The sequence below is a fragment of the Episyrphus balteatus genome, chromosome 4, assembly GCF_945859705.1.
Source record: "Episyrphus balteatus chromosome 4, idEpiBalt1.1, whole genome shotgun sequence".
Classification (NCBI taxonomy): domain Eukaryota; kingdom Metazoa; phylum Arthropoda; class Insecta; order Diptera; family Syrphidae; genus Episyrphus; species Episyrphus balteatus.
The window spans coordinates 32,324,079-32,348,180 of NC_079137.1; the positions used below are offsets into that span (position 1 = coordinate 32,324,079).

The following is a 24,102-nucleotide window of genomic DNA, read 5'->3' on the forward strand; positions in this document are numbered from 1 at the left end:
GTGGTACCTACATCAATTTGTTTTCTATTAAAAAAAAAAACACCCTTTTATCTACTATAGTCTTAAAGACCCTTAAGATTCTTACATTCAACTCAAATGTAACATAACTGCTGAATTTTATATTTTATTATTTACCTATTATTACTTATTTTTTGCTATCAATAAACCCACATTATCCTTACACCTAAAAAAGGGCAGGCCAGGCATGTATAGACTTATTTTGTTCGTTATTTCCATGACAACACTTTTAATAAGGTTCTTAAGGTTGAAAGGTTGCCCTAGATTCATTTTATCGGACTTATAGCTTAGTATAAAAAAAACACCCTTTGTATAGACTGCTTAGATTCTAGGTTTCTGTCTTAAGTGAAACAATTTTCATTGGTTTATCAGTTTTGTCACATTTTTTTTTATCATCTTGTAAAAAACACTCCTTCTTATAGGTATTGTAAGAAAAGGTGTTTTTTTTTTTAAAGAGATGAAATTTAGAATTTTACAATGAAATTTAGCAGACTCTTTAGATTCTTTGATCTTATAACAAACAAAATTATTTTGTTATGTCTACGTAAATTAATAACACCTACTTAGTTTATTTATATCTTGATATTAAGATCTTCAAATGTAAGACAATATATATTTCAAAATGTATCTTTTGTTCTTATTTGTCAAAAGTCTTATCTCTCAAAAAGTCTTCTACATAAAAAACCTAAAAGATCATTTGACTACTTGATAAATGTTTCATGGAAACCGTATTCATCATAATATCTACGATAGCGAGCATCAGCAGCCAGCACCCACAAAAACAACTAAAATCCCAACCCAACCCAATGACTATGCATCATCCAGAACTCCAAAGAGCTCTTCAACCTACTACCTGTCTTTCACTAAGATGGTGATCACAGCATTGAGCCCATTTTATCTGATCCACACTGAAAGAAGGGGATAGTTGAAGAGTCATAAGTCACTCCCAAGACTTTTGGCTGCGCGCATCACCGTTCTTTCGTATATGTTTATTTATTTATTCCAACAGTTTGGTAAGATGCCTCTTGAAGAGGCAAGTGTACGACACTTGCATGCGCTTGGCGTTTATGCACCCCCATGGTGTTCCAATGCAGCCAACACGGCGCGGCGGCGCACAGTGTGCAATTTTGCCAATCTAGCGGTACTTAATTCTAATTCCAAGTAAACTTAATTTTTTTGATGCAAACCAGCTTAATTTTGTTAAGTATTGTATTTCTAAAAGGGTTTTATTGATTTTCAAAATTATATATCTAACTATATGTCCAATATGTGGAATACGAGTACAAAATGTACCACAATGGGTGGGGAAGAGCCGACATCGAGCAAACGATTTTGGGAGTTGGTTCTTAAACTGTCTCTATTTCGAAAACGAAGCAAAATATCGAAAAATTTTATTTAATCTTTTTGTCTTATTTTGCCAACAAGAATCTAAAAAAGTCATTTTCAATTTGTAAAAATGTGATTTACGATTTTTCAAAAGATCAAAAAATTGGTTTTTGGCCTATGTACCTGAACAAAAAAAAAAAAATTAATGGTTTCGCACACCAGACGCAAGAAAAGTAAATGAATTCTAATACAGAATACATCAACGGAGATTTTAAGCCCAAAAACAGGACGGATACACGAGGATACATTTTTAAAACGCTTTACAAAGTTAAACAACACCAAAAAAAAGACACTCTTTAGGTCTTCACACAAATGATTTTTTATTTTTTTTATTTTTTAGTGCACAAAAAAATTTACTTACCTTAAATATTTCTTAAATGTTACTTAAAATAAAAAAAATAAATTTAATTTAAACAACTATTATTTTACTTAACCACGCTGTTATCAAAGTGACACAAGAAAAGCAATGAGCTTTAAGTTTTTTTTCTCTTGAACCAAGCTAATGTTTGTGATTCTGTGGAACGGTAAATTTGATTATTTTCTTGTTGTTTTTTTTTGCCATTCTATTGCCTGAGGTTTTACCTTTCATATGATACCAATTTTGTTGTATATGGGAGACATATATTTTTCATTAAAGTACAGCTAGATTGCGAAAATTGCACACTGTGCGGCGGCGGCTACACGGTGTCTAGAGGTAATACCAATGGCTCTCAAGATCAGAAGTTGAGGAATTTAATTGAAATTATCGTCTTCGTCTTGACTTAAGAGTTTTTTGCTCCACTCTCGTCTTTAATGTTTCAACGAAGAGTAGGCCGAATGAATGATTAACGATCGCGTATTGATACTCATTTACAACACGCTAGTAAGTATTTCTCATAGTTCATGTTTGATGGGATTGCATTTGCGCAAAATATTGAGAATAGAAAGGTCGGTTGTGCCGCCTGCCAATTACAAATCTATCACTTTGTAGCTTAAGCCAAAAATTCTCCTGAAGAAATCCTGAACCACAAAGCGATCTACTGGAAGATCATTATTGATCTCTTTGCGATAGATCGTGCACTCTGGCCGAATGGTCCGATGGTCGTCCTCTTGCAATTGAAGTATGCCACAACTGTCACGACAGACGACAAAATCTAAGCGGAAAACAGTCATTTATACCTCCATCAGCGGAAAACATTTGTAAAACATACAAAGCTCTAAGGCAACTGTTTCGATGTGACTGAGGCTGACTATCACTGGTCGACTGGTGCCCCTCAGCCGCCTCAAGTGACATGAACGGAGCGCCCGGCGCAAATTTAAACACAAAGCTAAATGAGCCTGTAAAGCAAATATACGACGGACGGCAGCGCAGCGGTGCGGTGGCGGCGGCGATGGTGATTGATTTGGAATTCTTCAGCTACTGACTAGATTGGCCCCACTTTCTGTTGTTGTCGCCGCCACTGCCACAGCCACCGCGTCGCCTCTGTGTAGTTTCATTTTATAAGGAATTCTTTGTTTGCACCTCTCTCTCTGTTGGCGACGACCGAAGACTTGCGCAGGCGCGCATTCAACCAAATCGAACAAGACGACTTTTTTGCTTTCTGCTCCAAAAATGCATTCTTTTCCGTATCAATTATTATTTAACGAATAAGCTTCGACATCAATTAAAAGTCTAACACACATATGGTAGCCCTTGCACGCGCGCTCTCAGGACGACATAAATAAACATCATCCATCCATTCCTGGCCACAGCCACACGACCGAGCTATAAACTGACCACTCACTGACCAGGCTTGTCTTAGTCAGGGAAAAGAAATAAAAAATTAAAATTCTAAACACATTGCCAAGCTCGTAAATCACTTTACTTGCGCTTGCAAAACTGCACAAAACATCAAATTAACGAAAGGATCATCGAGGGAAAATATAGGAGAAATTATCATTTTATGGTAAAATGGAGGGAAAAACATGCGTGCGCTTGCGCGCATACATAACAAGCTGCTGTTTCTGTTGCCTGCGCTGCTGTGTTGCGTTAGGACAGTCCGTATACGCGAATCGCGCAACCTTATATATTTATATACGCCAAAACCAAACACCCACCGATCACGAACCGATTTAATATGGGCTTGTGCGGATCGCGACCGTATTGCGACCGGCTAATGCAGTAAACATATTTTTATTTGATACGCGCGAGATCGCGCGCATCCCATATTTGGGGGGCTTCTTTGGATTATGGGCATATTGTCTGGTAGTGTTTGGCAGCTTGGCGAGCGAGATCAGATCAGGGCAACAGAGTCAAATATGCACGCATAGAGACAGATTGTATGGTGTATTTTGTGCACCGTATTTGATGTTAATGCATTCCGGTTAGAGGGGGTGTAGGCCCCCGTACACAGAGTATTATAGAGAGAAAGATAGTTACGACAAATGGGTAGCACGGACAAAATTGGTAAAGTACATCTGTTTGACCAAATGACAGAGTAGCAGATCGAATAAAAAACATATCGCTTGTATTTGCAACGAAATAATGTTTTTATCTGCGTTATGCTTCCGTTGTTTTTAGATGAGTTTGGCATTTACTCTTGCTCTCTGGCCTACGAATAAATTTTTGAACTTTTTTTAAGATGGGAAAAAGTTAAGATTTTTTTTTTTAATTTTTCTTGCAGTTCGTTACCTACCTATACTTTGAATGAAAATCTTCCTTTTTTTTATTTTTATTTTTAATCTTAATTTTTTTATATACCGGCCGAATCCTTTTTAATCAAAAATTTAATTAACTAAAGTACTTTGGAAGAGTTTATCCAAATATTTACATAAGAGTTTGCAAAAATTTAAATTTCATATTTTGTTCAATGAACAATCGTAGTCATCATCTCATAAATGAATTTGAGACTCGAATGCATTGTGTTGTTTGTTTTTCAATATTTGTATGCACCTGAAAACTATGTTTGACATTTTAGCATCTCAGGATTGAATTTATTTCATTTAATAAGAAATAGGTCTAATTTTATGAGATCTAGAACATATCGTCGGTAACGCACGAAAACTGTTTAGCTCCATTTTAACCAAATTAAACAGGAGAGTAAAAATAAACCTTCTAATGTAAGCCGCGTTATTTTCATGAAATTTCAATCGTCTATAATTTTATTTATGAATACAGTGGGAATTGCTGGTTTGAGGAGTTGAAGTTTTCAATTACCTATACATATCTAACAAATTACCTCAAAATCGTATTTTCAAAAAAATTGAACCTATACACTTTGGACGCTTCCCCGACGATTTTTTAAGGACAAACTCATTTTGTGCCGAACCGAAATTTCAACTTCGGTCTGTGGCTGAGCCACGGTTCGGCCAAAACTTCATTTCTTCTGAACAGCTTCAACAATGTCTAAAAACTAAAACGATATATTAGCGTTACGTGTTTCTACCATATTAATTGAAAATGTAAAAAAAAAAACAAAACTATAGAACAACTTTTTTGGGTTGCTTCAGAAGTTTATGTCCAAATAGTTAAAAAAAATTTGTTTTTTTTTCTCACTCAAAGAAAAAATTTTAAACTTTTGAATCGTTGAAGTTTTTAATTTTGTGTGTATAGTTTATAATTGGCAGAGAAAATGAAATAGTTTTCTTAAAAATCATAGAATCTAAAAATCTATAGAAATACCTATCAATTTTTTTGTAAGGATGAACAAATTCGACTCTTTGTGTTACTTTTCGAAATCAACATTATATTGATTCGACTATGAATTTATTGGAACTACATAATTCTGTAGATTAAATAAGAAAGAGTAAGTATAATTTACAAAGGAGACTGGGCATTTTGGCCCATTGGTGTAACACATTGAGACATACTTCAAATGAAAGGTCTCTCGATGAGTGTACTATTTTTTATATGGGCAAAAGTCTGTATCTCGTGCAGGGAAAATGCAGTTATGCATTTTATGCTCAAAAATGTATGTAATAAAAAAAAAGTATGCATTTTGGCTATGCACGAAAATGAAATGGGACTGAACTGCAGGTACGAGCTTTTCAATACAAAAAGAATTATCAAAATTGGTTCACTTAGTCCAAAGTTATGAGGGAACAAACACAAAAAAAAAAAAAATTTAAAAATATCAAAAAAATACAGACGAATTGAAAACCTCCTCCTTTTTGGAAGTCGGTAAAAAATTAATACTCATTTACGTATTTTTTTTTTTTGAATAAAATAGTATAAAAGCGAAAAAAAACTTTAAAAAACGAAGAAAATTGGGTTTGAAGCAAAATGGCGGAGAAACGGTTGTCCGCAGAAAAAAAAAGTTTTGGGACAAACTTAAACTGTAGTAAATTCTTGATTAGTTGTAAAAAAAATCTTTCGAATCAGAAGTAGTTTGGCAAAGTTAAGGGAAAAGAGGGCAAAAATCATAAAAACGTCATAACTCGAAAACGGGACGAAAACGAGAAAATTACCTCTTAAGTTTTTCGACTTAAAATGACCTCAGGTTTTCATTTGTTTTAATTTTCCATGGTTTTCATTTAGGGCAGTGAATGTGGGACACCCTGTACATGTAGTTTTTGAAGCGAAAACTTCTTTAGCATCGTAGTGATTTGAAACAAGATGAAACGAAAACGCGACACGAACATTCAACTTGTTATAACTTTTTTGTTTTAATAGATAGATGAATGAAATTTGTTCAGTAGATAGGTAATTAAATAAATTATAATTTTACAAAATTTCAATTTATTTCATATTCAAAATTCTGAGATAACGGTAAAAAGATGTTCTTTTTCTAAACATGTTATATCTTTTGATCTAGTGCACATACAAATTTGATTTAACTTTAATACGCATGCTGATAACATAAACTTTCATTTGATACATCATAATTAACTGTACGAGCTCTACAAGTTACACAATATTTAATTGAAAAACTTGAAAAATACCTCAAAACACCTTTGGAGATCTGTTGACGATGACCAGTGTAGGAAGAACCGTAATCTCAGCTTGAAATTTCGACATAGTTGGCTTTAAAAAATTCTTATTTTTTTTCTAGGCATGGTAGAAATATGATTCATACGTCATATAAAAGGTGAAATAACCTTTCAGATGATATAAAATTTACTTTAGGTTGTCATTTAAAAAATATATTTAATGGTGTTAAAAGAGAAAAAAGATTGATTTTTTTGCTTTTTTGATGAAAAGTGATTTGGTTTGAAAAAAATAAGCTCTTTTTGTAGATGTTGTATAGACATGGACGGTATAAATATTTTGAGCTGAAACAATAAGCTTTCAGATGATATAAAATTTATATAGGTTGTCATATAAAAAACCTGTATTTAAAGGAGATAGAACAAAAAAATAGGTTTTTAAGGTTTCACTTCTACCACGTGTGAATTGCACACATGACTTTTTTTAATTTTGTGGCGTTTGAGTGTCCAAATGACAGAATTAGCCCCAGATCAAGTTTTTTTCCAAGCTTTGATTCCAGAGATTCTAAAGCCTTATAAACTTTTGAAACAAATTCCTCTAAACCATAATTTCCATTGTTTTATGTCGCCATTGTGGATCGTGATTCAAAGATTTTTGTATCGCCTTAATTAAATTAAAATACTCAAAATTTTTCATCAATATCTTCCCACGAACCAAAATATTTTAAAAGTTGTTCTGTTATAGCCAAGAATCACATCATCAGTAGATATAGCATTTCAGATCAGAAGACACGTTGCAAAAAAATTAAACTTTATTACCAACAAAAAATCCTTTAAGTCACTCACTGCTTAGCTACACTAAAAATGATCAACTCTTAGCGACAAAATCATTAGATTCCCCGACGCGACGACAATGTTTCTCCTTTGGCATTTCTAATTGATTGATGTCATTTGCCGATGATATTTGTCATTTCCCGTATAAATCTGCTACTCGGAACGTTAATGATCGCACCAGAACTGCAGCGCTTTGTCACGTACTCTGTTGACACTTTTTGTGCAAACTTTTCAAAATCCAAAATGGCCATGGTCTAAACGGGAAGACTTTATATGTTTTGAGTGCTGCGAGAGAGTGTAAAAATAATTGCAACGGTTGCCTGATGGCATTCTCTGTCATTGTGGTGTAATTTTTGCGTTTAACAATCTTCAAGAACTTTTATAATGAACTCACACAAACTCTGTGATCAGTAGCTTAAAAAAAAGAAAAACCCTGGTCAGAAATACGAGAAACGAACACGTCATCATTGGCCCGCATTCAACTGATAGAAACGGCACGTCATTTGACAAAACATCCTTGTAGTGTTGTGTCATTTGCTCTGAACAAGGTGGCTGATGGTGGTCAGACAGAAAGACATACAGACGGATAGGCAGCACAAATTAAAACCAAAACAACCACAAGTCATAGCACCGCAACCGACAAACTGTCACAAAACACAGACAGACAGTTAAAGACAAAATAAAACGGTCAAATGGTGGCGTGCAGATCTGCAATCCAAATGGTTGGTCAAATGGGCGAGCAGCAAAATATTTCGAGTGATTTTGAGCGCGTGTAAACGCACTTGTTTGTCGCTAGGTATAGAAGCGACAGAGCAGAGGTTTTGCGCTTTGCTGGATGCTGTGCGATCGATGATGGAAGCAAACGACGACAATCCTTTTTGTGGCCACCAAATTCGGTGCAACCGAACAGAAGGTACCAAACAGACACACCGGACAGTGGGGAAAACAACAACAGCAACAACAACATCGACTACTACGGTGATGCTCGATGACAGTAAGACCGCTAAAAGCGCGAGATTTATGAGATCTTAAAGATTTATTGGTTTTACGGATTCAGTTACAATCGAGATGATAAATTGCCAATGAGTTCGATGCGATCGGAGTGGAGCGGAGTGGAGGTGTGCGCTTTGCGTTGTACATACGCCGTACGCGAAAACCATGCTGGTGGAATGCACAGACATTAGCTGGACTGTCTGCTCACTGTCATGTTGCGGTTGAAGACTTACTGCCCATAGAGTTTGTGGCGAGAGTCGATGCTGCTGTCTGCGTTGCCGTTGTTGTTGTGTTATTGCAAGCAATTTGACCGAAAGTCTGTTTGTCTGTCAGACTGAGGTGGGCTGACAGCTAAACGGGCAATCTGCATACCTGGCATAGATGCACGCTGACAAGTGTGCGTTTTGCGCATAGGCGGAGCTCTGTCAGTTGATTAAATATTTTTTCCACCCATCATGTGGCTGACCCTCGGGGAGGCCACCACCAGCCGAGCTCCGGCCAAGCAAGTGGGTGGGTTGGGTGTGCGTGCGTGTGGCAACCAGGAATTGATATGTTTTCAAGCTCACTCACGCTCGAGTGACACTTAATTTTCGTCTGTCACACACAAGTTGACGTGAGTTGCCGCGTTGTAACTAAGTCCCTTCGCGCTCAACTATTAACTACACACCGACCGCTCCACCTTTTCTAGCATAGTACTGTCACAATGAACTGCGCCGCACGCCGCCGCTGCTGCACCGTAACGCTGCGTTATTTCTACAGATAGAAGGAGGAGGATATGCAAAACATGCCCCGCAGCGTTTCCACTCGAGTCCAATGCCTGATTTGAATATGAAAATGTGCAATGAGGTGTTTGGTACCACGCGAGCAAACGAACCCCAGGTGAGAGAGACAGGTACGTAGTATGCGGTGTACGTTATGGGCTATGTGCGGCGACCGGAGGCGGCGGTGGCGGCGCGCAGCGCAAATGTTCCTCGAATCGTGTTTTATGATTTATGATTGTACACCTCTAGTTTTCGCGCTGCTGTTGTTTGTGCTGTGTTGCATGGTGGAACTCGACTCGCTTGCTGCTGCGGCTGCTGCTGCTGTTCCGAGAGATTTGCCTAAACAAATGGCATCGAGTAGGTGATTTGTTTGCTGCTACACACTCACTTATTCCAGTCGTAATCCTTGTGTAGTTCCACTTCTAGCACTGCGGTTGCGACTTACATATTGCGACTGTGACTGCGCAGCAGCAACCAATATAACTATTTATTGTTTGAGGGGACCCTCTGGTTGTTGGCGCGATATCGCTCGCAAATTTGATTTGATTTGTGATAGATTGAGTGTCATTATTTCTTTACTTGACATGAAAACTTTGACACCTCACCGAATGACTCCGCCGCAACAGTACACAGTACAGCGGTGCGGTGTAGCAAGATAACATTGATGGCGAGGACAGCATCAGCAATAGAAACTGTATATATATTTGGTCGGCGGCAGCAGCAGCGGCAGCAGCAGTGTCGGCTATCGGCTGTCGAATGTGTGCCCTCTATTTCCATATTAGGCGCTCTTTCGCGTGGTTGCGATTGTTCTACTGATGGCAGCTCAGCGGTCACATAGCTGAGATCTGAGAAGTATCGCTGCGCGCGCATATATCACACCATGGACAAAAATTGCATTCACATCGAATTCGATGGATGCTGAATGGGTAGATAGATGGATGGATGGATAGATGGATGATGGTTGGATAGATTTGGATCGGCAATTCGTTTTCGGAGCTGGGAGAGAGCGAGATTTGGTGCTAACGAGTGCAGTAATTAAATTAATGAAGGGGACTTGCCTTGGGTACCAAAGCACAACACAACTGCTAAGTTATTTGCAATACTTTGACACATCGGGTTTGATGTGAACTATTTATTTGAACGACACCACAAAACGAAGACCATTCACTTTCCAAAAACTAAAAAAATTTGCTCGACTATCGAGAATAAATTGATGGAAGTCATAAAAGTTAGGGCATTCATATAAAAATGTACAGTTTATACTTCAAGGCAATCTCACGGACTTATGACTTGACGAATGAGTTAGGCAATAGATGGCTGATGTACAAAAACATGTTTAGATTGAAACATAAGAGTCAAAAGAGTTTTTTTCTAGTTCAAAAGTGTTTAAAACTGAGTTCCAGGCATGTTGTCAAAAAAAGATTGATCACCGGAATTCTAATTTACTAGTAATGGTATTTTCATTATTATAGCTCATTTGCGAGAAGTTTGCAAAAGGACACAGCCCTAAGGTTATTCAAACTAAAGAATAAATTACAAATAAACTTGATAGTAGTATTAAATGTTGATGTGTGATTGTGAATAACAAAAGAGGAACTTCTTTTCTTGAAATATATGTCATTTTTAACCGTGTCGAAATTAACTTGAGGCTATGTTAAATGTCAATTTTTGCAAGTGATGCTTTATCCTTAATTTATCCTGTAATACTGGCCTCATTTCTGATTTCTCGCTGGGACATCCGTTTTTTAAATTTCTATCAACTTGGGAAAATTAAAAAAAAATATCGAATAAGAGCATTAAACTCTTTAAACTCATTTTTTTAACTTTATCTTGGTGGTATATACATTTTTTAAAAAATCTGACGTCGAATTTCTAAAAGTCAAAGAGGTGACCGTTGAGCCATCATTACCTCATAAGGTAAGAAGTTGAAATTGATGTCAAATGAAAGATATGTTGAAGTTGATACTGAAATGAAAAAAAAAATGCACGACTGGGGACGCACGTATTTGCTCTTATTTAAAAACAGAGGTTGTCTGTAAAGCCGGTTTACGGACGATGATTTTACGTGATAACGTAGTCAGAAAACAGGTTGTGTGGTTTTATTTAAAATGAGTCAATTGAAGAGTTTAGTTTTTTCAAACAATCATAATTTACAAGAAAAAGCTAAAAAAAAATACTTTTTTTATTTTCTCATTATATTAATTTTTTTATTTTAAAAGCTTGCAAAAAAAAATTATGCAATTTAAAAGCCAAGTTTTTCTTCTTTTATTTTTAAATTTGTATTATGCGCAAAGAGTATAAAAATAATTTATAGAAAACAATCATATTCATCAAAAAAAGCAAAGAAAACATGAATTTTTATCTTCTCACGTCATTAATTCCATTTTTTTCCCTAACAACCTATACAAAATTGTATACCATCTGAAAGCTTATTGTCTTAGCTCAAAATATATATATCAGGTCTATGAAACATCTACAAAAAGAGCTAGAATTTTTTTAACTCGATCAAATTTAATAAAAAAAAAGCAAACAAAAACAGTTATTTTTATGTTTTCAGGCTATGGAATCAATTTTTTGTTTGACAACCTATAAAAAATATATACCATGTGAAAGCTTATTATTTCATCTTTCATATAACTTATCAATCTCATTTCAAAGATGCCTACAAGAGAAGTTAGAATTTTTTTAAAGTCAACCATGTCGAATTTCCAGACTGAGATTACGGTACTTCCCACACTGGTGGGGTGGCTGTTCGGGTGGCAACAGATCTCCACTGGTGTTTTGAGGTTTTTCGCAAGTTTCTTGATTTAACATTGTGTAGCTTGTAGTTAGCCTACCGTTATGTGTGATATACCAAATGAAAGGTAATTGTATCAGGATGCTCATAAAAGTTTAATAAAATTTCTAACTGATCTTGGTCAAAAGTTATAACCTGTTGAATTCTAATATTTGATTTTACCGTTATCTCAAAATTGTGTTTACAAAAATTATTGAAACACACACAATTAGTCGTGGTCATGGTCTATCATTACTTCATATACTTAATTCCTGTATCTATTAAAGAAAAAAAGATAAAAATAAAAAACGATGAAAATCGGTTAAAAACGGTTAAAAAACGTGTTTTTTTAAAAATTGTTTCTTCCGTTATTCAGTCAAAGATCACTAAACGATTACAAGTTTTTGCACATGTATGCATAAAGCAAAATCTACATGTCTTATAAGTTTGAGATTTTTTGAACGCTCCAAAAAAAAGCTAAAAATCAAAAATTACCCAAAAATACCCCTAAAAAACAAGGTGTTTTCAAAAATTCATATTTTGAAACGCAGAGTGTTGGAAAAAAATCTGTATCAGACTCCTAATTATTTTTCCCCTCATTTTTCACTTGGCATCTTTAGAATTGTAAAAAAAAATTTCCTTTACCCAAAATCATCATTTTGTCATAGCCCCATCACGTGTACATTGTTCAAACAAAACGTTATAGCTTAGTTTACAAATTTTTTAGAATTTTTTATTTTTTCTTTAATGCAGTTATTCTTAAATTAATCTCATCTATCTATAGCAAAAAAATTCAATTCTCTACGACTTCGCGTTTAGATTTTAGTCCAAATTTCATCTTTCCGTTGTATCCATGTTTACCCTATTAAATGACGGAATTTTTAAAAGTCCTTCATTTGGATTAAGCTTTAGGTTATTATCTTTCAAATAAGCTATAGAAGATTTTTGTATCTCTAATAGTTTATTTTTAATTCTGAATTTAAATTTTTTGCCGATTTATAAGACGTTATCACGTCAAAAAAAAAAAAACTAATATCAAAGCTTTTTATTGAACAATAAGTTATTATAATTAATTAAATACCGTTTTAAATGATCTTTTACACAAAACCAAGTACATATTATATTTGATTTCTTGTTTAAAAGAAAGTTTTAAGAAAACAAAAAACTCGAAAATCGTTAGAGTTGTTTAAAAAAAAAAAATAATTTTTTATATATGAAATTTTCCAACATTTTTAATAAAAAAAAAATGTTTACACCATTTTTAAGAAAATATTATTAAACGCATAAAGAAGAAATTTCAATAAAATTCATCGACCCGTTTTCAAAAATTTTATTTTTCAAAAAAAAAATTTTATATTTTTAAAAATCCAAAAATCTGTTTTTTGAAATTTTTATACAATTTTTATATAACGTTTATTTTAACGTTCCCAAAAAAAAAATTTAGTTGGAATCTGCTCTTATGCGTAACACCTAACAGAAAAATTTTAATCAAAATCGTTAGAGCCGTTTTTGAAGTACATAAATTAACTTTTCTATTTCCGTTATATCTTATATGACAGGTACCGAATCCTAAACTTGCCCTATAGTACCTACCTACATATGTATATACTTTTTAAATGGAAACTTCTATGTGCCAACACAATTGAAGAAGACAAAATATCAAAACTATTTTTTTCATACATATCATTGTACCTACTTGTTAGAAATGGCACCCATTATTTTTAAGAAATAAGAAGGTCTCAACTAAAATCACGATTTTGGCGGAAAAAATAGTGTTTTTGGTGTATGTTAAAATTGCATCCGAAATTTTTCAAATACAAGAGAGCAAAATCAAGCCTTTTTTTTCAAACAAAATTTTAACGCGCATAGAACCGCTTTTAAATTTTTGATTATCTCCCAAATAACTGGCATTTATATTGCCCGAATATAAATCAAAATTTTTTACAATACATTTTTGGATTTAAAGAAAAATTTTGATATACATATTTTTTTTTTGACAAATCAAATTTTTGAGAATGATAGGTACTTACATTAATTTTTTTTTTGAAGCTTTGATTTTGTGTGTTGATTACTAATTACTACAACTTTGTTTAGTTTTTTTTTTTAATTATTTTTTTAAAGAAACAACTCTAACGATTTGGGCAAGTTTTTTGTAGATATGTATTTTAATAAAAGAAATCAGAATGCATTTTTTTTTCAGCTCAAATTTATTTTAAACGTTATTTTTTCTGCCTTTGAAGTTTGAAGGACGAATTTTTATATAATTTCTAATATAAAAAGTTTAAAGAATTAAAGCAACTTGAACTCTAAGAGCAAGTTCGTCGACACCAGTCGTGCATTTGATTTTGAAAGGAGTGTGGGTGGACAAACATGGACTAACGGTGGACAAACGAAGTAGACCAGCTTTGTTCAAACATTGTGAATGAAGACACCCTGTTTACCAACATATTTTTTTTAATTCTAATTACATATAGGTATTCGTAATTATTCAAACATCCAAGTTTTTACTCTCTCATATGCTGCCTCTGCGAAAACTAACTACACTCTTTTAATCTGTAAGTTGCCGATCCAGAGTCATAAAATTCTTAAAAGTCCTCATTAGTAGACATTTCAAGTCACCTTTTATACAAACGTTCCGGACCGCACTTAAGTATAATAAAACTAATTCGATCGTTGTTGGCAATAAAGACTTCTTCGCAACAAAGTTGCAATGGGATTTTTGTATTTTTCATTTTTTGTTTGCAGTTCGAATTATGTCCCAATCCTTAAGAAAACACAACATAGCAATTCCGACCAAAGCCCCACTCACTTATTTCAGATCAATGATATACCTACTTTCTATTGGTATAACGATATTTGATGGTCTCTCTCTCTCTCTGGTCAACTGGCTCTGATGGTATGGTGTTAAACTTTATGGTAAGCGTCCGTTCGAAATATACTCCCATAAAAATGCACTTTTGCGATAAGGCCGACTGGGTTTTCTGCGTTTTCTTAATTAAGTAGAATCTTATATTGGTACCGGTTGGTATTGGGGGGGATACCTAACTTCGTCCAAGTTCCAAATGACCAACTTGATGAGATGTTGACGATGTCGGTGGTACCAGTGATAGTTAAACTGCGCATAAAACTATCCCAAAACTTTCATTAATAACCGAAATGTAATTAAAACTGTTAGTTTGTAATCGGAGCAGTAACAAACCGCTATTTTGAACCGTCTTGCACCGACAACGATGATGACGGTGACTTGCGCGCCAGCGGAAAGTGATATATGCAACTACTGTCATCCGTTTCAACGCTGCCGCGCAGCAGCAGAAACAGCCGCATTAGCATATTTCACTGCTAGACATCGCGCATTGGCGGTGGCAGTGTCGAGTGTCTGTGGCAGCCATAATTTGGTCATAATTTCGGCTTTTCTATTGCATATGTGTAAGTGTACGTATATCTACTAGCTAGCGATCGGCATTAGGCAGGCAGGCACATTGGTAGCTATATGCGGCTGGCATGCGGTTGTTTATGCAACCAGGACATAACTTTGGATTGGTTCTTGTTACGCCATCATCGTGCCGCTGCTGCTGCTGCTCCAACTCCACTCCAGGAGCTGCGCTCTTTCGCTCACATTAGGCCAGCATCAGAGGCAGCAAAATGTATCCAACTTGTAAAACACATGCTGCAGGTGTAGCACTGACCATAAATCGAGTGTTTCTGTGTTGATTTTTTTTTTAAGTTTGTTGTTGTTGTATATTTTTATTTAACTTAAACTACCTTGCCGTTGCCGTTGTTGGACAGAAGAAAACCGCACACCGCGAGACGGAGAGTCTATATGGGACAAGGAAAGGGCAGAAGAAAAGAAAAAAAAAATGTATATATGTCGGCTTTTTAATTGGTTATAAATTAATTTAACGTCTATTAATTATCCGCTTTCATGTCACTTTGTGTATTTGCGAGGGCTGTCGTCTGTCTTTCTGTCGAGTGGCAACTCTACTGCTTGTATATGCAATTGAGTGGGAAACGCTAAAATGACAACTCGCGACAGGGTGACAGCACACTTGTTGTCCGACTGGATTTAAAGGAACAACCTTTTTCACTGCAGTAGTAGAACAGCCAGCAGCGCCAGCTCAGCGGCGACAATTAAATTATCCCAACAAAACAAAAAAAAAAAAAAAAAACAACAACACCCAAAGCAGGTGTAGCGGTAGCTCCACGTGATTGCATTTCCCACAAAGATACATCTTAACTGTCAAATTCGTGAATGACTGGATGTTTTGTGTTTGTATATATTGTATCTGAATCTCTCGCTCTCCCTTTGAATAATCACTACAAATGACTTGAGTGTTTCATCTGTTTGTGATCAATATCGTCGCCCGCCGAGTCGTTGTCGTTTGTATCTTCTCCGCTGGAGAATGCTTTTAGATACTCGCTACAACTCATAGAGATACTCCAGATGTATGGTTGCCACTGTGTGATTTTTAAATAGTTAACGGTGTTAACGTTGAAACTAAAAAAGTTGAATCAAGATGAAAAAGACCACCGTTACCGTCTGCACCAAATTATCAGTGGAATCTTCCGAAATGTTTGAAAAATTTACTTATTAGTTCCTTTTTTCGCCACTCGTCAATCTTTTGGTAGTATAGTTTTAAAGTTTGAAGATTAACGAGTGATCGCTCTAATTGTTTGACATTGTAAGATGGTAACCCTGGTTAAAGATTTATTCTCATTTGCGATGGGCGGTCGGTATCGCATCGGTTTATCTTCTTAACGCTGGGAACTTTTCCTTTACTCATTTTGCTTCAAGTGCATCAGAGCAAGTTGCTATATAGGTAGTAGGTATAGTGAAGGCGAATCAAATAGCAAAAAAATACGGCGAAGGCCGCACGAACCATTTAGTTTTGTGTTTCTCTTTTATGGGATCTCTCTCTGTAGAGTCGTTTGTCGTTGGGTTGATCTTCGGTGTTGTCGTATTCGTCGTCATCGTCATCATCATCGTCGTCGTGTAGGTAGAAAATTCGAGGACCTCTCGGGGCAGTACTTAATAGATTGTTGATGAGGCGGCTGTACACCGTAAATTGTCAAAACGTGACTAGCCGCGAAAAAGCACTTGAATATTCCAAATCAACTAAATAAAATAAAAGTTGGAGAAAGATATACAACAACAACAACAAACAAAAACAAATAAAACAATAGGTACAAAAAAATATAAAGTTCCCCACACCCATGACCAACGACAATGGGTGTTGGATGTAATTCAAATCCATTGACCAGAGCTATTGAAGCGATAAATTGTCGATGATCATATTTTTTTGTTTTGTAGACAAGTTGGGATGAGTATTCGTTTGGTTATATTGGAGGGGCGGCCAGCGAGATATTTTGTGCATAGCTTTTGAACTTTCGATATGAATGTGTCATTATATGGGAGAGAAAGATAAAGAGATATTTCTTTTTTGCACGATTTCAACTTATAACGGTTGAGATTTGTGTAAATAGAGTTTGAGAGGTGAATTTGAAGATTTGTGTGCTGTATCATTCGTGGGGAAATTAAAAAAATTACAAAGCTGAGAAATGGAGGAGAAATGTAGTGGCTTAGTAACTGAACCGGGTATTACGGGCCATTTTTTTTTTTTTTTTAATTAGGCCAATGCAACCTCTTTTCTGTTTTTTGACTTTTTAAATTTTAAATAAAAAAAAAACATTGGGAATATAACGAGGTCACTGAGTCAATATTGAGGGCTAGGAGACCGGAGAGAAAACAACCGTATAAAAAGCAAGGGTTTTTAAAAATTTGACAAAGTAGGTAATGGCCAAAACAGACGTGCAGTTTTTTCTCTGCAGCAAAATAAAATAATACGGACTCTTATGGGAGATAAATCTGCATGCAGCGCAGAGCTGCATCATGACTCTATACAAAATAGAGGAGAGTGTTGCACTTTTGAACACGGGACACATTTGAACACTGCATACAAAATTTAAGTTAGTCACTCTTTTTTAGAAGAATTGAATAATTGTAACTTACTTAAATTACTTTTTAAATTAAGTTTTTATACCTAAAGTTTAATGACAATTTTTCGAAAACTGAAACGGATATCGCTTTTGAAAACTAGATGACCAGGGAAAGGATTTTATGACCTAAAAAAAATCAAAAAAGCCAAATAAAAATAAAATAAAAGGCAAAAAAGACAACAGTTTTCAGGAAACAGCCTCCTGCGATAGTCTCTAAGAAGCGTCTTAAATGAGTTTAAAGACAGCTCTACTTTTGCAGAAACGAGTAGACTCGTTTTCAAACTGTCGAAGTTATTCACTTCAATGTTTTCGGGAAGAAGAATTACAGAATTTATTTGTTCAACTATTTATAGTCTCTGATTGAAAATCTCCAGAAAATATTTGACCCCATGGATAAAATGGGGAAAGGCACCCTACGGAAAAAATCTCAAATAAATAATTTTTTCTCCCACTTTCTCCAAATCCCCAATAATCTCCAATTTGCAATAACAAAAAACGGTATAGGTAGGTACAATGATAAAAAAAAATCATAAGTGCAGTTCACAGGTGGTAGAAGTGAAACCTTAAAAAATAATTTTTCTTGCAACAAAATATAAAAAAAATCTAGGTACCTGTTTTTTATTCAATCACCTTTAAATCCATATTTTGTGTATGACAACCTATAACAAATTTTATATCATATAAAGCGTACCTATTGTTTCAGCTCAAAATATTTATATCGACCATGTCTATACAACATCTACAAAAAGAGCTGGAATTTCTTGAACCCAATCGCTTTTCATCAAAAAAGAAGAAAACTCAATCTTTTTTCTTTTTCTAACACCATTAAATCCATTTTTTTTAATGACAACCTATAACAAATTTTATATCATCTGAAAGTTTATTATTTCACCGTTCATATGACGTTTCAATCATATTTTTGCCAATCCTAAAAAAAAAATAAGAATTTTTTAAAATCACCCATGTCGAAATTTCAAACTGAGAGCACGTACCATTATGTATAATATATCAAATGAGAGGTCATATTATCAGCATGCGTATTAAAGTTAAATAAAATTTGTATGTGCTCTAGATCAAAAGATATAACGTGTTTAGAAAAAAGAAAATCTTTTTACCGTTATCTCAGGATTTTGAAAATAAAATAAATTGAAATTTTGCACAATTATAGTTCATTTTATTACCTATCTTCGTTGTTTGACCTTAATTCGTGGGCCTTAACCGTCATGCTAATATACAGCAGGTTGAGCCAAGCATAATGTTTGAGCAAGCAACTTTGTTTTCTTAAGATAATTTTCTCAACTGAGGTGAACAAAATTAATGCTATTAATAAATGTTTATAGAAATTTTGATTTTTAAAATACAATACAATACAACCACCGATGACTGAACTCTATACCTAATAAATATTACCTATGGTATTTTTCTTTTTCAGAGCAGAGTCTGGGTTGTCAAACAAAAAGTTGTGTTCTATAGCTGAGTTTAGAAAATACTGAATTTTAAAGCAATTTCGAAAATATCGTTTTTTTTCGCCTATTATTCTAATAGGGTGAGGGGTTATGAAAAATTCATTTGATTCGAATTTATCATTGTATTCCACTCTGCAAATAAGTAATATCTACCTTTTTACCTTTTTTTTTTTATTTATTTTTTTCAAATTAAAATATTTGTTAGATCAAGGCAAAAAATTTTAGTTTTTTTTAACTTTATTTCAAAGACGTGGAGTTTTGTCAGTTATTTTCAATTTAATTTGTAGACTGACATGTTTATTGCAGATAAGCGTCATTTTCATCTTTGAATGATCTATTCTACCTATAGTTTCAAAGATATTGCATTTCAAAGAAGTTTGTTCTTATGCCATGGAGCTTAGCTATAAAACAAAGTCATGATCCGAGGAATTGTTGGCTCCTTTCTCAGCTATCCCTCCGGAATCAGCCTGAGTACGATGCCGGAAGTGGTGTGGTGCAGTTTATGTCTTCGCAAAATGCCAAGAATAATTTTGTCGCCTTACATTTGGCACTAACTTATCAAACATCTTCTCATGAAGGTCGTTAAATCTAAAATCCCTTGAGAATCATTGCTCCTACTTTATTGATTGAGAACGTCCTTAACACACAACTTAAATAATCTCTTTCCGACTAAAGTAGGTGCACTCTTCTTGTCATGATCATATTTTATCAGAATCCCGTCGGCCGATCGGCCGAATTAATAAAATTCTCTAAAGTAAAAGGAGACCATAATCGCCTCAGAAATGTTTTCGTCTAAATATGCAAAACCGATCTCAAATCGCAAACATACTCAACTCGTAGATGCCTCCTTCTATCGTATTTATAAAGAGTGGGCGTATATCTCACTCGTTTGCTTAATCAATGAACCGCGATCCAATTCAAAATATGGTAAACAGTTAGCAGGCCGCAATTGCTGCCAATTTTCAATTCGAAGGTGGGCATTAGCCAACAACTACTTGATGCTAAATTAAGGAGGACCAAATTCATCTCCCATCTCCATAATCTATATTATAAACAAAGAAGTATCCAAAGTGAGCGCACACTTACGTCTCTAAACTATTCCGTCTATCCGTCTTGCTGCGATGCAAAAGTCTTTAAGCAATTTACTTATAGCGCGCTCCTCTATTGCGGGCCATTATAGACAATTCTAATTGGCCATCATAAATTTAGATTCTGTGTTCCAAATTGATCTGATAGATTCAACTTCACTTGGAACTATCACAGGCAATCTCTTTTGGATCTTTTGAATACTGCATAGGTATAGAATACTCGTTGTTATATAGATAAAGACAGTGGCGCAAGTAGTAAGTATCTAAGTGTACCTACTGCGAGCAACTTTTGAACTTGAAGAAGAACGCGCATCTCTGATGGCATTTGATGGTTTGGTGAAGCTGTGTGGTGGCTGTTGATGCATTTTATGTCAGGCTCTTCCCACTTGGGATGGCCACTTAGTGGGGTTCTTTAGTGCAATTTCTTGTCAAGTTTGAATGTGGGGAAGAATTATCCCGCATCTTATTAGTATGTATTTATGAGAGATACTTTGAATGCAGTTATGGCTTAGGGGGCCTTTAAAAGCTATTTGTCTTGGTTTTATTTGTTTTGCTTTGAGTTGACTGTCAAAGAAGAAAGGAGAAGGAGAAGGTTGTACAAGAAGATTTTTAATTAATAATATCTTGTTAGGATAAAATGATACTACCTGTATCATTTTTTTTTAACTGGAAATTAATGATTAGCCGGGGGATATTTTAAATTAATGGATGCAATAGACCACGATGATGGTTTGAATATTATTTTTAATCGATAGAGATTTCGTCTTTTTTTTTGTAATTGACAATTATTTTTGAAGTAGATAAGGAAATATTAAAAAGAGATTTTTAAAATAACATACTCTTTTTAAAGCAATGAAAGTTTGCTGCAGCTGCTCATGAACTTTAAGGACATTTTTTACCTTGACATGAGAAAGATAATGGAGTTTCCTGGCTGATATAACGTTTCCAAACTGACGAAACTTTTTATTTAGGTTACATTCCCTCACTGGGATACTGAATTATAACAGTTAGAACATTATTTTGGTACAAAGTGCCCTTTGTTTCCGAAAAAATAAACAAAAACTGTTTCGAAACTTAAATATTATTTGGTAAGGTAACAATTGCAAAATGAGTTTGAAAATATTTTCTATTTTCGCATTTTTTTAAATTATACCTATAAAATCTTTACAAAAAAAAATACCCTGGCTCAATTTGAACACGGCCTAGAAATTCAATTTTCGATCAGTAACATCCTTGCACAACATTTTATCCTTGTAAAAAAAAATGAAGCATTTAACCGAGAACCTACAGCTATTATAGGTCCATTTAACGTAAGCGATTACATTTTTTTGCAAATGAAATTGGGAAAAACATAGTGTAAGTAACCTCAATTCTAATTTATACATATGTATAGAGATCAGTTGTAACATAAACAATTGTTGAAATATTTTTAATTTCTAACTGTACAGTGTGCAAAATTGTTCTAAGTTCTTAGGAAATCCTATGTACTTAGAACAATTTTGCTTTACGCCGACGAAATGTAGGTACATGTTCCTTTTACCAAAAAAAAAAAACAACTTTAAATATTCTTTAATGTTCTTTTTATTTATTGTATAATTTAACCCAGTAATAATTGATGGCAAATAGTCAAAATAAAGGCTAATTTTTCGTATAGGTAGTACATGATGATTTTGGGGTTGTTTTCAATCGGAAAAAGTCTTGAAAATTCCCCCATCCACTAGGCCCGTTATAAGGGTTCAAATGTCAGAATTTTGTTAGTTTATCAATATTTTTATTTGGCTTTTTTTTTTAAATAAGCTCATTTCCAAGTTTATAGAAAATGATTTTTTTTTCTAAAACGACAGTTTTTAACGTTACTCATTCGAAAATTGACGTCGAAATAAAAATTATTTTCCAGTAAATTTATATTTGTGTGTGTGTTTAAAAAACGAATATTTATGTATGTACCTATGTTATAGTAGTCGTGTAAGTAGGTATGTATATGGTTAGAACAACTTTATTTCCTAATGTTAAGCAGGTCAAAAAATGATACAAGGGCCAAAATAATTTTTATGCCTAATTATAGGACAGAATTTTGAAAAAAAAAAAAATGGAAATTTGTATCAATATATTTTCATATATTTTAGTTGACATAGAATGTTTATACTTTAATCTATTATAAAATAACATTTTCACCGATGTTTTCAATGTTATTTCTATATATATGACAGTTTAAACGCAAAGTGATAAAAACCAAACAACTGCGTTACTTTACTGCAAATTTCAGTTTTATTTGTAAAATCATAATACCTAATTAAGCTCTCTGATATTCTTATTTGAAACTATAGGAACAACGTAAGTCTCCTATGAAGTCAAATCACAGAAAAATTAATTTCAATTAAATATTCTTAACAGTTTATTACCAAAAATCAGCTTTAAATACCACTGCGTGACCAAGATAAACCACAATGTTACCGTGATTTGCAAACAATTCAATCCAAATTTGGGTTTCAAACTTGTATGTAAATGTAAATAATGTTAATTTTATAACTCAATTTAGTTTTTCTACTAATTTGTTGGCAATTTTCCTTCAAGAAAAATGAAATTCAAACAAAGGGACAACTTTTTAGACACTAAATAGTATTTTGGCCCACAAACATCTTAATTATGAAATTGTAATTTTGAATAAAAATTGTTGTACTTTTTTTTTTTTTCCATAATTGACAATTTGTTTCTCAACCTGCTTCAAGAATTTTTAAACCACTTTCCTTAAACGCAGCCTATATGCAATATATTATTATTTCAGTTGACACATAGGTAGATTAAATAGAAAACTGTTCAAGATCGAGATAAACAAAAACTACAAAATCTTCATCATTTTCATGCAAACTTTGGTTAAAAGCCTATGACTATGGCCTAACTATCCCGGTAATGGCTCTTAATATTGTACACATTTTATTCACTCAACCTACCTATCAAAATTCTCTTTGGTTTCTTTTTTATTATTTAGGATAACATTTTATAATTCTCAATATTCCACGTTATTGTAAATGATTTTAAAAATGGTTAATTAAATAAGTATTTATTAAAAACATTTTACACAAAATCTTCAATACTGTTTAAAAAAAAACGTTTTTAATTAAAAGGCACCAATAAATGGTCAAATATGATTTAAAAGCTAGTAGAATTTTAAATTGTGAGAAAGTTAAGTAAAATAATGAAGAAACCAATAGTTTACGATTTACAGTATATAGGTGCCTAACAAGCAAGTACATAAAACAATCAAAGATACATTTTAAAATTTTTTTCTTTCCTAATAAACAGTATGTATTTTCTTAAATAAAAAAAACTTACCATGAAAACCATTAAATTATAAAACAGCCAACGAAATTTTGATCGCCTTCTGTTGCCAGTAGCGCAATCACAATCGCAATAAATCGTTCACACATCTCATGCGCATTATACTTCCGATGAATAAATAGCGTGTTTCAAAACGCAAAAAAAAAAAACAAAGCGACACCACAAATAAAAAAACAAATAATACAAATTTTACACAAAAAACAACAACTAAACCGGAAACAGTGTAGAAATCTTCAAAACACGCAAAGAACTTATATTATTTGAAAATCTTCTTCGCCAAAAAAAAAAGATAATTACAATCACACCATTCACTTTTTCAAAATAAACAAAAAAAAAATAATTAATTATATTTTACTTTTTTATTTTCATTTTTCTAACTCGAAGACAACATTAGTTTTTAATTTTTTGCAAATTAAATTGTAAGTTAAAAAAAAAATCCACTCAAAAATAACAGTCACACGAAAATTAACTCAAGAAGCCCATTCAACATTACAACTGTCAACGAACAATTTCTGATGACAAGACTGATAAAAACTTATCACACGGGGTGCCTCCACAATTTT

General features: G+C 33.8%; 1 protein-coding gene across 2 annotated transcripts in view; it reads right to left on the reverse strand.

Annotated features, from left to right (window-relative positions):
- LOC129920107 (Krueppel-like factor 6) overlaps positions 1–23,682 on the reverse strand; it is a 190,464-nt gene extending 166,782 nt beyond the window's left edge. For both annotated transcript variants that reach the window (XM_056001306.1, XM_056001305.1), the window contains exon 1: positions 23,534–23,682. In XM_056001306.1, coding sequence (XP_055857281.1) covers positions 23,534–23,545 — 12 coding nt within the window. In that variant the 5' untranslated portion in view covers positions 23,546–23,682. The remainder of the gene's footprint in view (positions 1–23,533) is intronic.
- Between the last annotated feature and the right edge of the window lie 420 nt (positions 23,683–24,102).